We start from the raw sequence: 14116 nt of genomic DNA, 5'->3' as shown, positions 1-14116 counted from the left end.
CCCCTTGTCTCAGTCAGCGGTGTACTTCCCTGACTGCTTGGGTTGTTATGGAGCAGAGTGGCTAGCAGTGCTTACGCCCAAGGCCTCTGCAGGTAATGGAGCTTCAACCAGCAGCAGTACCTCCCTGCAAAAGCCCATCTACCAGGTAAGGTGACTCCTGCCCTTTTGTTGGTATGGATCCTTAAGATACCCATGGTTAGAGTTTGTTCCTTTATTTATTTTTTATTTATTATTTTTTTTTTTGTGTGTGTAACCTTTCAATAACTGGTACCTCATCCCCTGCCCTTCCACCTTAAATGTGGAATCAGCTTTTACAGTGTTTTGGTAAGTCATTATAATGAAAATGACATTTTTATGATAAAATGATGTTTCATTATACTTACCAAAACACTGTAACGTAAAGGCCTCCTCCTCCCCGCAGGGGAGACGTTATCTCAGGTTTTCACTAATTGTGTATACCGAGAATGAAACTGACCTGGGTTTATGGGTATGTCTCCTGCCACGCTACCCCCACCGGCATCCGTGGGGTTGGGTCTCCGCCAATTGTATCAGCGTTCCAAACAAAGTTTGAAAATTTTATCTCGGACGTGTCGATTTTAAAGAGATAAAAGCTTTTACAGTGTTTTGGTAAGTATAATGAAACATCATTTTATCATAAAATGTCATTTTTGGGTTAGGCAGTAACTACCACCAGGTAGGCGAGAATACCTGCCTGCCTGGATGTAAACATACCAGTTTGCTTTCAGCTGTCATGCATTGCAGACGTGTTTTCGGATCTCTTTGCTTGACTGTCGTTAAGCTCTTTATTATCCCGGTGGGATCTTAATGTTTTTTGTGCATATATTATGTGTGTTTGATATTTATTAATACAAACCCACGATTTGTGATAACCTTGCGTAAGCCGTCATTCCCCTGTGTCTGTGTCTTGGGTTTGACGGCCAAGGGTGTATTTAGAGGGGCATAACCGAGTGGTAATGCTTCTCTTCCAGTAGCCCTTTATTTAGATACTGAAGGTGTTCCCCTGTACATTTGGAGATATTAGTTTGGGCGTAGTATCTTCGCTCCCCTACATTGATCGGGACATAATAGTTCGCTTCCTTTCTTGGGCTCCTGCCCTCCGTGTGCAAGGGCATGATTACTTCCTTCCTACTTGTGCTGAGTGTTGTTTTCGCAGCCTGCACTATAGTGAGTTGTCGGGGGGGAGGTTGCGGGCCTTGTCAGTAAGTTCCGCGTCCACAGCGCCCTTGGTGGACTCCCCTCATTCCTTCTCTTTCCCTGTAAGTTCTTCCTTTTGATAGAGGTCTCTCTCCTTCGCCCTCTTTGCTCGCTTGTCAGGCGAAGATTGCAAGGGGGGGTTGGGAGGTCAGGCGACCGCTTCTAAGGGGCCTCCTCTTGCTGCGTAGGGCAGTTCTCATCGTAGCAAGAGGATTCTCCCTCTACAAATTATCTTTGCTTTTTCTTTCAGGTTGACAGTGAGCATCGCAGGCACAGCAGTACAGGCAGTCCCCGGGTAATGGTGGGCACGGTTAACGGCGATCCGGTTTTATGGTGCTTGTCTAGCGACGAAAATCAGCAATTTTCGGTGCCGAAAATCGCCGATTTCCACTTATCGGCACCAATAATTGGGTATTGGCACCAATATATACCAAACAGAGGCACCGATAACCGAAAATCGGTGCTTTTCGGCGCTGATAAGCCCTGAAAATCACCGAAAATCGGTTAGTGGCGATTTTCAGTTATCATCACACCCTCAGAACGGAACCCTGCCGATAACCGGGGACTGCCTGTAGTTGGCTGGATATCTCGGGGGATATCGTGCATGAGGGAGTCCCGACATTCATTTAGTATTGTTTTGGGATCGACCACAGTACCTGGTTGGAATGGCATAGTTCCATGTCGTGATCATTCTGACTGTTCACGCCGGTGTACATCGATCGCTGTCATTGCTGGCCTTTATGTATGCCATGGCACTGACTGCCTCTGGCGTATCTGTGGTCCATCTGCTCCTGCTGTTTCCTGTATTATGCTTCTGTTGACTCGACGACAGTCTCTGGGTGGCTCCTCCTGGCCTCCTGCCACAGCTGTCCTGATTGTTTCTGTCGCTGCTGGTGACGTTCATGTGATGCTCCTGGCTGTTGCTGTAGCTCCTGCCTTCCAAACCGCTTCCGTAGCTCCTGCATCGGCTGTCCTGATCGTGCCTGCTGCTTCTCATGGTGGTGGTGTCCTGGGCCGCTCCCGTCGCATTCCTGCCTAGCTGCCTTGGAGATTATGATGTCCGCCATCCTGTAGATGTCAGAGTGAAGATGAAGGAAGTTGCCCTGTGGAAGCGACGTTCCTGGTCGCTGCGGTAGCTCCTGCTTTCCAAACTGCTTCCGTAGCTCCTGCATTGGCTATCCTGATCATGCCTGCTGCTTTTCCTGGTGGTCGTGTCCTGGGCCGCTTCCGTTGTGTTCCTGCGTAGCTGCCCTGGAGGTTACGATGTTTCGTGTCCACCATCCTGTAGAAGATGTCAGAGTGAAGGCGAAGGAAGTCACCCTGTGGAAGTAGTCGACGTCTTCTTCAACTTATCTTCGATTTCATCTTCTGCTGCCTCTTCCCTTCCTCTCCCGAGGTTCGAGGGGGTCCCGGGAATTGGACAGACCTCCGTAGGAGAGGAAGGCTGCTTCTTTCCCCTTGATGCCCTTGGACGTCTAGGGATTGCCTCCTTCTGAGGAGGCAGTGGGTCTCTCGTTGGCTCTTCCCAACCTTTGGGTTAGGAAACCGATTCGCATACCCCTGGGTTTTGTGTTTCGGGAGCCGTGGCTGCGCAGACCTCAGTTTGCGATCCCATTCCCAGTCCTAGAGGTTCTGCCTCTTTAGACGGGGGCCGCTTCGGGCTCTCATTCGCGAGCCGCTCTGAGTGCTTGAGATTCGGTGGAATATTGAGTATTCCGATCGGGCCTGGAGAGTACTTTCCCCGGCCCAGTTTAGGAGTAGTGCGAGAGAAAGGGCCGAGGCACGCAGATGTCTCGACTCTTCCTGCCAGCACCACAAGTGCTCCCCGAGTGCTTGCCAGTGCTCAGTCAGGTTCCCAGTCTGGTGTCTCGATCCTATTAGTTCAAACACCAGAAGAAGCAGTAAAGAGATTCCCTTCGGGAGTCCTGCGGGACTTCTAAGGGACTGACTCTCTTCCGGGAGACAAGTTTCTCTCGTTGGGTGTTCGCACCATTCGCATTCTCCTATGGGGTCTGGCGTTTCTGGAGCCGCGAAAGTGACCACGCCCTCGTTACCAGTCTTAGAAGTCTGCGTCTAAGACTGGTTCTGTGCCTGGCTCTTTTCGATCTCTTAGGAAACCGAAAGCAGCCGCTCCCGATTTTCGGGAGTCTCACAGGTCGCTCAAATCCTCTGAATCACGAGTACTCTCCTGACGAGAGACACAGGACGAGAGAAAGTGCTGAGACACCCGGGTGTCTGGGTGCTGGGACGCCAGGTGTCTGGGTGCCGAGACGCCAGGTGTCTGGGTGCCAGGACACCAGGTGTCTGGGTGCCGAGACGCCAGGTGTCTCGATACTGCCCGCCAGCTGCTTCGATTGTTGGCTGGGATTCATCCTCTTGTCTTGAACCATACAGGATAGCAGACACAGAATTCCCCTTTGAACCTTCTTCTCGAGGGGCCTCGGCCTCGAAGTAGTTAAGAATTCGGGAAACTAGTAATAGTTCACGGCAGACAAGTTCCACCCTGTCCAGTTCAGATAGTGTTCACGTGATCGGCTCGGCTCAGCTCGCTCGGCTTGCTTGCCTCGCCCAGACCCTGGTCGCCCTTGTGAGACTGGTTCTGCTTGGCTCAGCTCGACCCGCCTGGCTCCCAGTCCACCACATACCACCCCTCGATCGCGTTTGTGTGATCAGCTCGGTTTGGCATGGCTCATCTTGACCCCACTCGGTTCTTCCAAATCTGTTCGAGTGAACTTTCTGCTCTTCCCAGGAAAGCGCTTTGCCACGGCACAAGCGCTCTCCTTCCCCCGTGTGGCAATAATCTCCTTCAGTTGATTATCGCTCATAGTCCGCTTCTCCTGTTGGTCTTACTGGCAGGACAGGTAGGGGTACTCTTTCTCCTCACCTGTTCTCTTTTCCTCTCGGTTGTTCCGAGAGGCACGAGACGGACAGAAAGAGCTCCGACAAATTTGTCTTCGGAGTTTGGCTGCCTGGCGTGCTTGGGTGTCGGTACCCCGATGGTCTCATAGTACAACCAGGTAGCCTAGGAGGGTTTCATGGGATCTGTTAAGGTCTCCCTCTAAGGGGAGAGGTACAGGACTTTCACGCTTATGAAGCAGCGAGGGTCTTCCTCTTCAAGTTGCGTTGCCCTTGTTTTTTTGGAGAACTTTGCACTGACAAATCGGCGCGAGGACCCCCTGGATAGGACCGTGGCTCCCTCGATGAATAATCTTCATCACTCACAACTCTTGCAGTTCCCGAGGGGCCGAGAGTGTTGGGGACCGCCACGGTCCTTGCTTCCGTGAGCGTTCTTGGCCAGTTGAATTCTTTTCTTCGGAGGAGGAGGAGTTCAGGTTGAGACACCAGGCTTCTCCCCTGCCTCGACAGAATACGAATTCTTCTTGCCTCTGAGGGTCTTGCCGGCTGCAGTTCTGTGGGCAATTTTGGTGCTAAGAAGAAGGACTTTGTCCCAATTCGGATATCTAGTTGCGTAAGTCCCGAGTTGGCTCGACCCTTAAGAATGAACCTTTACTTGGTTCTGCTTTCTCTTTCAGAGATTTGCCAGATACCTCGGTAATCAAGGTTCGCACCAGGGCACTGCCTTGTCCTTTGGACAATGGCCAAGACCTTGGGGTCTTAGTCATCTCAACTCGACCTTGAGTTCAAGCCAGCCCCCCTCAACTCCTAAGAAGTCCCAGGCTTCAGAAGAAGATTGCAGAACACATAGCCCTCTTCTTCCCTTCTAGGAAAGTGCACATAACTGTGTCTCTTTCCACCCTCTTTTACATAGGGAGGAGGGAAGAAGGGAAGAGAGAAATAAGTATCGACTGGGAAGAAGTTCTCTTACTGCTGATGCCTGGATGAAATGATACTTATCAAGTCTCTGGAGCTGGCAGCGACATTGCCGAGACCTGGGAGTGGATTCCTTCAGGAGAAGTATCTATTTCCCCTAGGTCTCGGCAATTCTTTTCATCGAACTTCCATCCCGCTTCCTCTCCTGTGCTCCCAATTCGGGAAATGCCAGCCTGGCTAGAGCTAATTGTCTCAGTATCCTGTCATCTAACAGAAGCTTCCCCATGGTGGAGAATGGAGGTCTGCTTCCATTCCTCCGTCCTTCTTTCCTCTTCGAAGTATGAGGAAAGAGTTAGGCTAATGCTTGATTGAAGGAACCTTCAAATATACTTGCATATTCTCCTCACATCATGTGTCTACTTATGGATTCACCGATCGAGGAATAGGTGCACACCAGCAAGACTTTGTCTTGAAGGTGTGTGACCAAGACGATTAGTACCTTCTCATCTCCATCCTGGGCTCAAGGCAGCCCTTTGGCCCTGCAAGAATTCAGAATGAGTTTTGCAATACTCATTGGTTTCATTGAACAACAAAACCACGGTACTGTAGTGGCATTTGTCGACAAACAAGAGGGAATCGTTTTTTCCTTCTGTTTCACCTGTTGACATATGCAGGTACTCGAGTGTTCTATAGCGCACTCGACAGCTCAGTTAGCCAGATGCATTCCCGGTGGGGATGTATTGGTAGGCAAGCTTGTCCTTGGGTTTGAGTGATCGGGACGGAACGTGCTGCTCACTCTTTTCTTCACGAAGATTCACGAAGAGACTGCACGCCTGAGAAACCCCTACCGTCTTTCTGTGGCCTCCCTGCACAATAAGTCAACAGTTTTTCTCGCTCCTTCGTACCAGACCCAGGGGCTGCTACAGTGAGGCATGCTGTCTTTTTTGGGAAAAAATCGATATCTACGTTTTTCCCTCCATATTTTTCTGTTTCGCTAGGGGTTCACAAGCATTGCTCCCCCAAGTTACAAATGCTGGAAGACTTCACCTGATAGCCGAGGCATCGAGAAGAGTTCTGCTTGACCCAACCTCCTGTAGCAGCTACACAAGAAGCGGTTCTTCAGGCAGTACATCCCTGTGTGTTCAGGGCTAGAGACCTTCCAGCTTTCCTTGCAAGCATAGGCTTTCTCGCCGAGCGGCAACAGATATAGCTGGATATCTCTTGAAGTCCCCTGCAACACTGCTCAGGGACTGGATCCGTCTTCGCTGGTGGGTGTCGTTGACAGAACTTCTCGGGTCAGAGTCACTCTTCAAGTCTGGACTTCCCCATCTTCTCCGCCGAGGGTTGCGTCTCTCCCTTTCATTTGTGAAGAACGTAGGCCCATGCGACCTAGTCTTCTATCTGAAGTAGCCTTCTTCTCCTCAGTCGAGACTTAGCTACGAACGAGAAGCTTCTTCGGTCATGCTGTCCCAAGGAACTCTTTCCTGGTTGGCATGTGACTTGTTTAGGGTTCCTGTCCTGTGCTTTGCGCACGCCCTTACGAGAGTCGTTGGATAGAGATGTGCCCTCATAGGACCATCTCTCATCTTGCTCCGGCCTTGGTGTAGAAGATGGAGGAACTGGTGAAGGGGATCAATACCTCAACTCCTTCTCGGATGTCGTAGGTGGACTCTGACGCCATCGGTATCTGTTGTCAGGTTCGAGTCCTTTTTGTTTCCCTCCTCCTTGGACATGGTAGCGATGATCCAGATCAGTCGTTACTTTGTCCTATTAGGGAGTTGTGGTACTTTCTGAAAGGCTCGACATTCCTAACCTGGATCTTTCTCCTGGCTTCATGTAGCAATCAAAGGAGGTACTTGGCAGCTGGCAACGATGATACTGGTACTTTCCAACCGAGAGCTCACGAAGACAATGGCTTGGTCCACCCCTCACATTCCGGAAGTTCTTGTCGGTCAGGAAGCAAGACGTGGTTTCATAGACCACACTCTTGTCTTCCTGTGGTCTTCCTGTGGTCTTGCCCACAGGTCCTTGGAACCTTTTTTCCTTGACCCTGTGGTGGCTGCTCAACAAGTTGTGTTTTCTTACCCTGCTCCTTCAAGAGGACTAGTAGCATCTCGCCTAAGGTGTTGGTTCTGGAAGTGAGAAGGATACTGAGAGTGACTGGCCTCTCTTCCTCCTTTCCTTCCTCCTTCTCCTCCTTCGTGATGAGAATAGGACTCGAACCAATAGTTGCTGGATCTGGCGCTGATGCGGTAAGACTACACATACAGCACCCGTTCTATTTTTCTTCTAGAATCATAGAAGCAATTCCGCTCTTTCCTCTAGCAAGGGGAGGAAGGAGAGAATGGCAATAAGGGAACCCTATCTCTGGTTTTCCTTAATGCCTCTAGCTCTAGAGTCTTCCAGCCTATTTTGTATGAGTTACTTTTCCTCACTCATGCAGAATGGTCCAGTATCTTGCAGTTCCTACACTCCGATTAATATGCCAGAGGCACGGTACTCCTCGCTCTTTCGACCAGGAGAAGTACCCCAGGTGTGCAGAACTCCAGTCAGCTCAGGAGACTCACTCAGATTCCTCCCTCCAACCAATGAGTCTTCCTAATGTAAAGGACCGATAGTTTGTATATCGTGTCAGAACAAATCACAATTTTTCAAAGTAAATTGTATTTTTCCTAACTGTACAAACCTGAGGTCCTTTACATTACATATTATGCCCGCTTCATGCCACCCCTCAATCTGAACTTGGACCGAAAGGCAAACTGGAATGTTTACATCTGGGGAGGCGGGTATTCCCTCCCACCTGGCGGTAGTTACTGCCTAACCACCTTGCTCAAGAGTTTAACAGCCATTTACAGCCTACGCTGAAAGTAATTCCTAATGTAATGGACCTCAGGTTTGTATATTGAGGAAAAACACAATTTGCTTTCAAAAATTGTGATATTTCTTTTCTATTGGCTGTGTAGCTATCCCATTATATATCCTCAAAGAAAAATATCGGGTGACTGTTATATTAAAAAAAAGATTATTTAATAAATATTACATATTAAAAAAGATTATTTAATAAATATGACTTTTTACCGAAAAGATTCTCACTTTGTGCACTTAATTGAATTTTACGAACTTTAAAAATAATGTACCAATGTATATATAAATGAATATTTTTTCATTACAGTTGAACGAGTGCTGTGTGGAGGTGTTAGTAACAACCTTTCGTGACACTATTTTAGCAGAATGTCCTCAGATGATCAAAAATAATGAAACTGATAGTAAGTGGATTTACTTGCAAGTTCATTAGATATAATTAGATGATTGAAGGATACACAGTTCAGAATTTATTAGGGCTCTAATAAGTGGACTTTGTTTTGCGAATTCACTTGAGTGTTTTCATTGTCTGGTTAATTGTTTTATTGGCTGTTAGTATTACCATTTAGAGTCTGGAAGTAAAGGTTATTTACAGGGTCAGAGTCCCCAGCTGCATCTTTTTTTTCACAGCAAACCCATTATGTGTATTAGCACACATTTGTGATATTTGTGAATCGTAGACACAACTTTCCCAATCCAAAAGACCCATACATCACATAGGTTCTGGGTTCTACCGTAGTAAAAGCCTCACTTCTTGTGTTTAGCTTGTTGACAGTTACAAGGTTTTCCTAATTTAAGTCTTATTTCATTTTAATCATACACTCGGTTATTTGTGTTATGTCATCATGTTCTTGACTTCACGGCTGTATTTTATGGTTTTTCAGTGATTATTGGCACTGTATTTAATTTTGGCCTTTGGTGATTGTAGCATGTTTAGATTCATTAGTTATTGTCATGGTAATACCATTCAATTCCCTACCAATTAATTAGTTATTAATAATACAGTAATATCTAGTTTATGCAGAAAAATACATCCAAGGCCTTACCAGATTTTGGAAATTTTTAGATACAGTAATGGAACTGTATAGAGAAAATATAAAGAAAAGCATAAAATGTATGAGGGGAAAGTTTAGTAGAAAATTATGATAAAAAACAAGAGGGGAAACCAGTCTAGGAAGTATTAAGTGCTTGTAGGCCTGGAACTGGGTCCAGGTACAGTAGTATGTACCACACCTTTTCAGTTTTTTTTACAGTTATAATGAATGAGGAAGAGGACTAAAGTAAAAGCTGGGACACTGATGAACAAAATACAAAGATAAAAAGAGATGCATGTAATTATATACAAATAGCAGCAAGGAAACATAGGCAACCTAAATCATTTTGGAGCTGCGACAGAATACAGTAGATTGATATTATTATAATATGTAGCTAATATTTAATTTAGAATATGTGAAACAGATAGTGAAACATACTTAACCTTTAATTCAGATCCTTTGTTCTAGTCAGCCAATTCTAGGAATTTTTTGGGGCATTTTGATCATCTCATCCCATTTATGATTCAGACAAAAGCAAATGATGGGTTTCCTGCATTTAAACGTAATTTTTGTAAAACTGATTTTTTTTTTAATTCTTAACCCTCTCATCTGGGCTAAATACATATTAAGCACACCCATAGACTGGGCTAAATTTAAGGTTGGCCAGTTTAAAAAAAAAATCATCATTGCAAAGAGGAAAATATGCATATGCACATGGTATAAGAAAAAAATTCTAAAAATTTTTCTGTACCTTCTAGGGGAAGTTGAAAGTGAATACTTCGAACCCTGTGTGGGGCCTCTTTTCCAAACGACAGTCATAAAAATATGCTAATTTTACCAAGTTATAAGTGTTTTTGCAATATTTTTTATTTTATTTTGTAAAATTATAATTACAACTCACACAGTAATATAAGAACGAAAATCAGTAGCAAAATCTGAGTATATTTATTGCAAAATATTTATGAGACATCATTGGATAGTAATTTTGGACAAGGTTTCCCAATGACAACTAGCTGTTAGAGTTGGGGTAAAAAAGTTGCCATGAGTCATTTATGGCCCATGGAAGTGATCTGAGTACTTTAACTAAAAAAATTCCTTCAAACTGTGTGGAATGAAATTTTGAAAATATATGTATGTTACCCAGAATCCACCCCAAAGCTATAAGTAAACATATATGTATGTTACCCATCCACAAGGGTTTAAGAACATGCACTTACATATGGTCTGCCTCCCAACCATGCTGTATTACTTACACTTGTAACTGAGACAACAGGATAGGAGGCTGTTACCTGCATGTGCAGTATGGCTTTTCAGCTAGCAGAGTGTGATTATTTTTGGATTAAAAATAGAATACAGTAAATAGGATTAGTGGAGACCACAAGTACTGGCTAATGTAAAAGATGGTTTTATATTAGTGACTTATCAAGCAATACATAACTACTAGCTTTCTACATGGCAGTCTAAGAACTCAAATTTCACGGTGGCGCTACTATCGTTTCTTTAGGTGACAAGGTCCCTCCCACTTTCGGGACTGATATATACAACTCAGCAAAGAGCTTCAATTCATTTTCTGCCATTTCCTGACTAACATCGGTGGTTTTATGCAGTCATCATCATAATTTTTTGGATATTTGTCCCGTATTCTGGTGAAGTATTAGAATGTTGCTGTTTTGGTGTGCGGCGAAAATTTTCTGCTACTATTTAGTATTTTTGTTAGCTCTGTTAACTTTATTCTAATTAGCTAGTTCTTTTAGTGTTTGGTACTGTTCCGAAGGTTGTAGGACTAGAGTAGTTAAGATCTCTTTGATAATCACACTAAATGTAAGAAATGTAGGGGGCAGGACTGTAATATAGATCTGAATTGTTCTGAATGTCAGGATTGGGATGAGCTAAAGTGGAAGGTTTTTGAAATTGCACTTAGTGAAATTAGATAGGGATAGAAAGAGGACAGCGGCCCTTAGAGCTGAGAATAAGGCTAGTTTAGCTACTGTTCCATCTCCTCCTGTGGTAGAAGATAGTGTTATTTCATCTTCTCAGATCCCTGCTTTGTCTCCAATCCTTAGCCCTCTTACTTCTTTGCCTCATACTCCTTTACCAGGTTCCCGTACTTCCAATCTCGACACCATTGCCAACCTCAAATCTAGATTTGACAAATTTGAATTTTTAGCCAACACGGTTGTGGATTTGGGTGTAACATTTAAAGCCTTTGTGGAAGGAAAGGTCTACCAGTATACCCATTGTTAGCAGTGCAGTGCAGAGTGACAGTGTTGTGTGCGTTGAGGAGGTGGCTTCCTGTCCCACCAGCGCTCCTAGACTGTCCGGACCTTGCCGAAGATTTCACTTCTGACTGGCTTGGTGTCTTGTCTTGTATGACAAAGCAGTCAGGGATGGTTCCGCCAAACTCGCTTCCCTTTTCTCGATGAGCATCCTTAAAAAACGGGAGTTGTGGTGTTCCTTTGCTACTAAGGGAGTAACATCTGCGCAGAAGTCGGCGTTCTTGTTTTCTCCTTTGGACAAGACTCATCTCTTCCTTCAAGATACGGTTAGAGAAGTGTTGTCAGGACTTCAGAAGAAGTCTACTACGGACCTTTTAGCTCAATCCACCAAGCACCCTAAGGAAACTCCTCTGTTTCCAAGTCTTTCTTGCCCTTGCAACATCAGCCCTTCCGTGGAGCATGATCAAGACCTCAACCCAGACCTTAAGCTAACCTGCGCCCTCCCTCGAGCTCCACCAAGAAGTCAACCTTCAAGCCTGCCGCTAAGAAATGAAGCTTCTGTCCTTTGCGTGCCTGTTGGAGCCAGACTATGTCTTTTTTTTTTGGGAGGAATGGAGTTGCAGAGGGGCGGACCCATGAGTAGTCCAAGTGCTGAGAAGAGGCTACTCCATTCCTTTCAAAGATGAACCTCCCTTGTCCAGGTCGCCAATCACCTTGACGGCCTACTCAGAAGGATCCGAGAAGTTTTTGGGTTTTTTCGCAAAGAGCCAGTAGAGGAGGTATTGGATCATTTGTCATAGGGTTTTTACAACTGACTCTTCGTAGTCCCCAGATCATCAGAGGGTTGGAGGCCCATTCTGGACGTCAGCGCCCTGAACCTATTCATCGTGAAGACAAAGTTTCACATGGAGATGACCCGCTCTGTCATGTCCTCCCTCCATCAGGGTGACTGGATGGTCACCCTGGACATGCAGGACGTCTATTTCCATGTTCCCATCCATCCGGACTCCAGCAGATATCTGAGATTCATGTTTCGAGGCAAGATTTTCAATTTTGGGCCCTTTGCTTCGGTCTGTCCATGGCCTCTCAAGTTTTCACCAGGACCCTCGCTCCTCATGGGAAATGGCTCATCTTCTTGTTATGAGTGTGTCCCTCTACTTGGACGATTGGCTTCTCCGCTCCACGTCGGAAACTGTGAGTGGAGGACTTGAAGAAGACTCTTCGCCTAGTACAAGAGCTAGGCATTTTGAAACACCCTCAGAAATCACAGTTGACTTTGACACACAAGATTCTCTATTTAGGATGACACACAAGATTCTCTGTTTAGGGATGATTCTGGACTCTCGAGCTTTTTGGGTTTTTCTATCCCCCAAAAGGACTGGGTCTTGTCTCCAGACAGTTCAGGAGTTCCTCTCTCTCAAAGTTCCTCATCTGTCCACTGGATGAGTCTCCTGGGCACATTGGCCTCAGTAGAGCAATTTGTGAAGTTGGGCAGGCTTCATATGAGGCCCCTGCAATTTTATCTGAAAGCGAGCTGGTGCAGGAAGACCCAGCCGGACTCCTTCATCTTCACCATCTCATCGGAGATCAAAGAGGATCTTCGATGGTGGTTATCAAAAGAAAAGCTTAAAGTAGGGACATCTCTTCTGCCTCTGAACCCCAGCCTAGAGTTTGATTCAGATGCCTCCGATCTAGGATGGGGAGCCCTTTTACGGAGTCAAAGGGTTTCAGGAACATGGACTTCGGTTCAGAGGACCTTACACATAAATGTCAAAGAGTTAAAGGCCATTCACCTGGGCCTTCAGTCTTTCACTCTGCTGGTAACAGGAAAGATTGTAGCAGTTTATGTGGACAACACCACAGCCTTGTCTTTTGTCCACAAGCAGGGATTCTGCAAGATGGAGAAAGACCTTCTTTGGGCAGAAGAGAATCAGGTTACAATCATTCCTCACTTTGTTCAGGGAAGGATGAACGTCTTGGCAGACGAATTGAGCCGTTGCCATCAGTTCCTGCTGATGGAGTGGATCTTAGGTCTTTTAGTCTGCCTTGATCTATGGAAGCTATGGGGCAAGCCTTCCACAGATCTCTTCGTGACGTCAAGGAACCACAGTCTGCCTCTCTTTTGCTCCCCAGTTCCGGACCCTCAAGCATGGGCAATGAATACCATGCTGTTGGATTGGACAGGCCTGGACGTGATAGGCTTTCCACCGTTTGGATTGATCACGGAGGTGATCAACAAGACATCGTCTCACCAGAATGTCATAATGACCTTAGTTGCTCCATTCTGGCCCAGGAAGGAGTGGGTCCTGGACCTGCTGCATCTTCTTGTGGACTTCCCAAGGCTTTTTCCACAAAAACAGTTGCTGCTCAGACAACCCCACTTCCTCAGGTTTCATCAAGGGTTGCCTGCTCTGGCCCCAACAGGATTCAGACTGTCAGGAGCCTTGTAAGAGTGAAAGGTTTTTCATGACAAGCTGCAAAGGCTATTGTTAGATGCAGGAGAGCTTCTTCTGGCTGGCTCTACCAGTCTGCTAAGTGGACCATTTTCAGAAGATGGTGCGAGAGCAATAAAATCTCTTCTTCTGAGATGACTGTGAGCCAAATAGCAGATTTTTTACTCTTGAGGACCTTCAGAAAGCTGTCGCCTTCTACAATCAAAGGATACAGGTCAGTGCTTGGCTCAGTGTTTAAGCATAGAGGCTTGGACGTGCCCTCTAATCAGTACCTTAGCGACCACATTAGATCTTTTGAAACCTCCAAGTAAGAGAAGCCTGGTGCAGCGTCTTGGAATTTAGACGTGGGATTGAAGTGGCTTACTGGTTCTGCCTTTGAACCACTTCACTCAGTTTTGCACAAGAATCTCACAGAATAGACTCTTTCTTGTGGCATTGGCTACTGCCAAACACATTAGCAAACTTCATGCTTTTGACAAAAGAGTTGGGTTTTCTCAAGGAGACACTATCTGCTCCCTTTCTCTTGGTTTTCGTGCCAAGAACAAGAATGTCTCCAATCCCTGCC

The 14116-nt window shown here is 46.0% G+C and overlaps 1 protein-coding gene across 1 annotated transcript in view; it reads left to right on the top strand.

Moving 5' to 3' along the window:
• The window catches only part of Cul5 (cullin 5), a 201188-nt gene that overhangs the window by 126503 nt on the left and 60569 nt on the right, over window positions 1-14116 (top strand). Inside the window, 1 exon segment of the mRNA XM_067127553.1 lies at window positions 8159-8252. Coding sequence (XP_066983654.1) covers window positions 8159-8252 — 94 coding nt within the window.

Source organism: Macrobrachium rosenbergii, chromosome 25 (assembly GCF_040412425.1).
Source record: "Macrobrachium rosenbergii isolate ZJJX-2024 chromosome 25, ASM4041242v1, whole genome shotgun sequence".
Taxonomy (NCBI): domain Eukaryota; kingdom Metazoa; phylum Arthropoda; class Malacostraca; order Decapoda; family Palaemonidae; genus Macrobrachium; species Macrobrachium rosenbergii.
The sequence above is the reverse complement of the archived record's forward strand: the minus strand, read 5'-3'. Positions and strand labels throughout refer to the sequence as shown.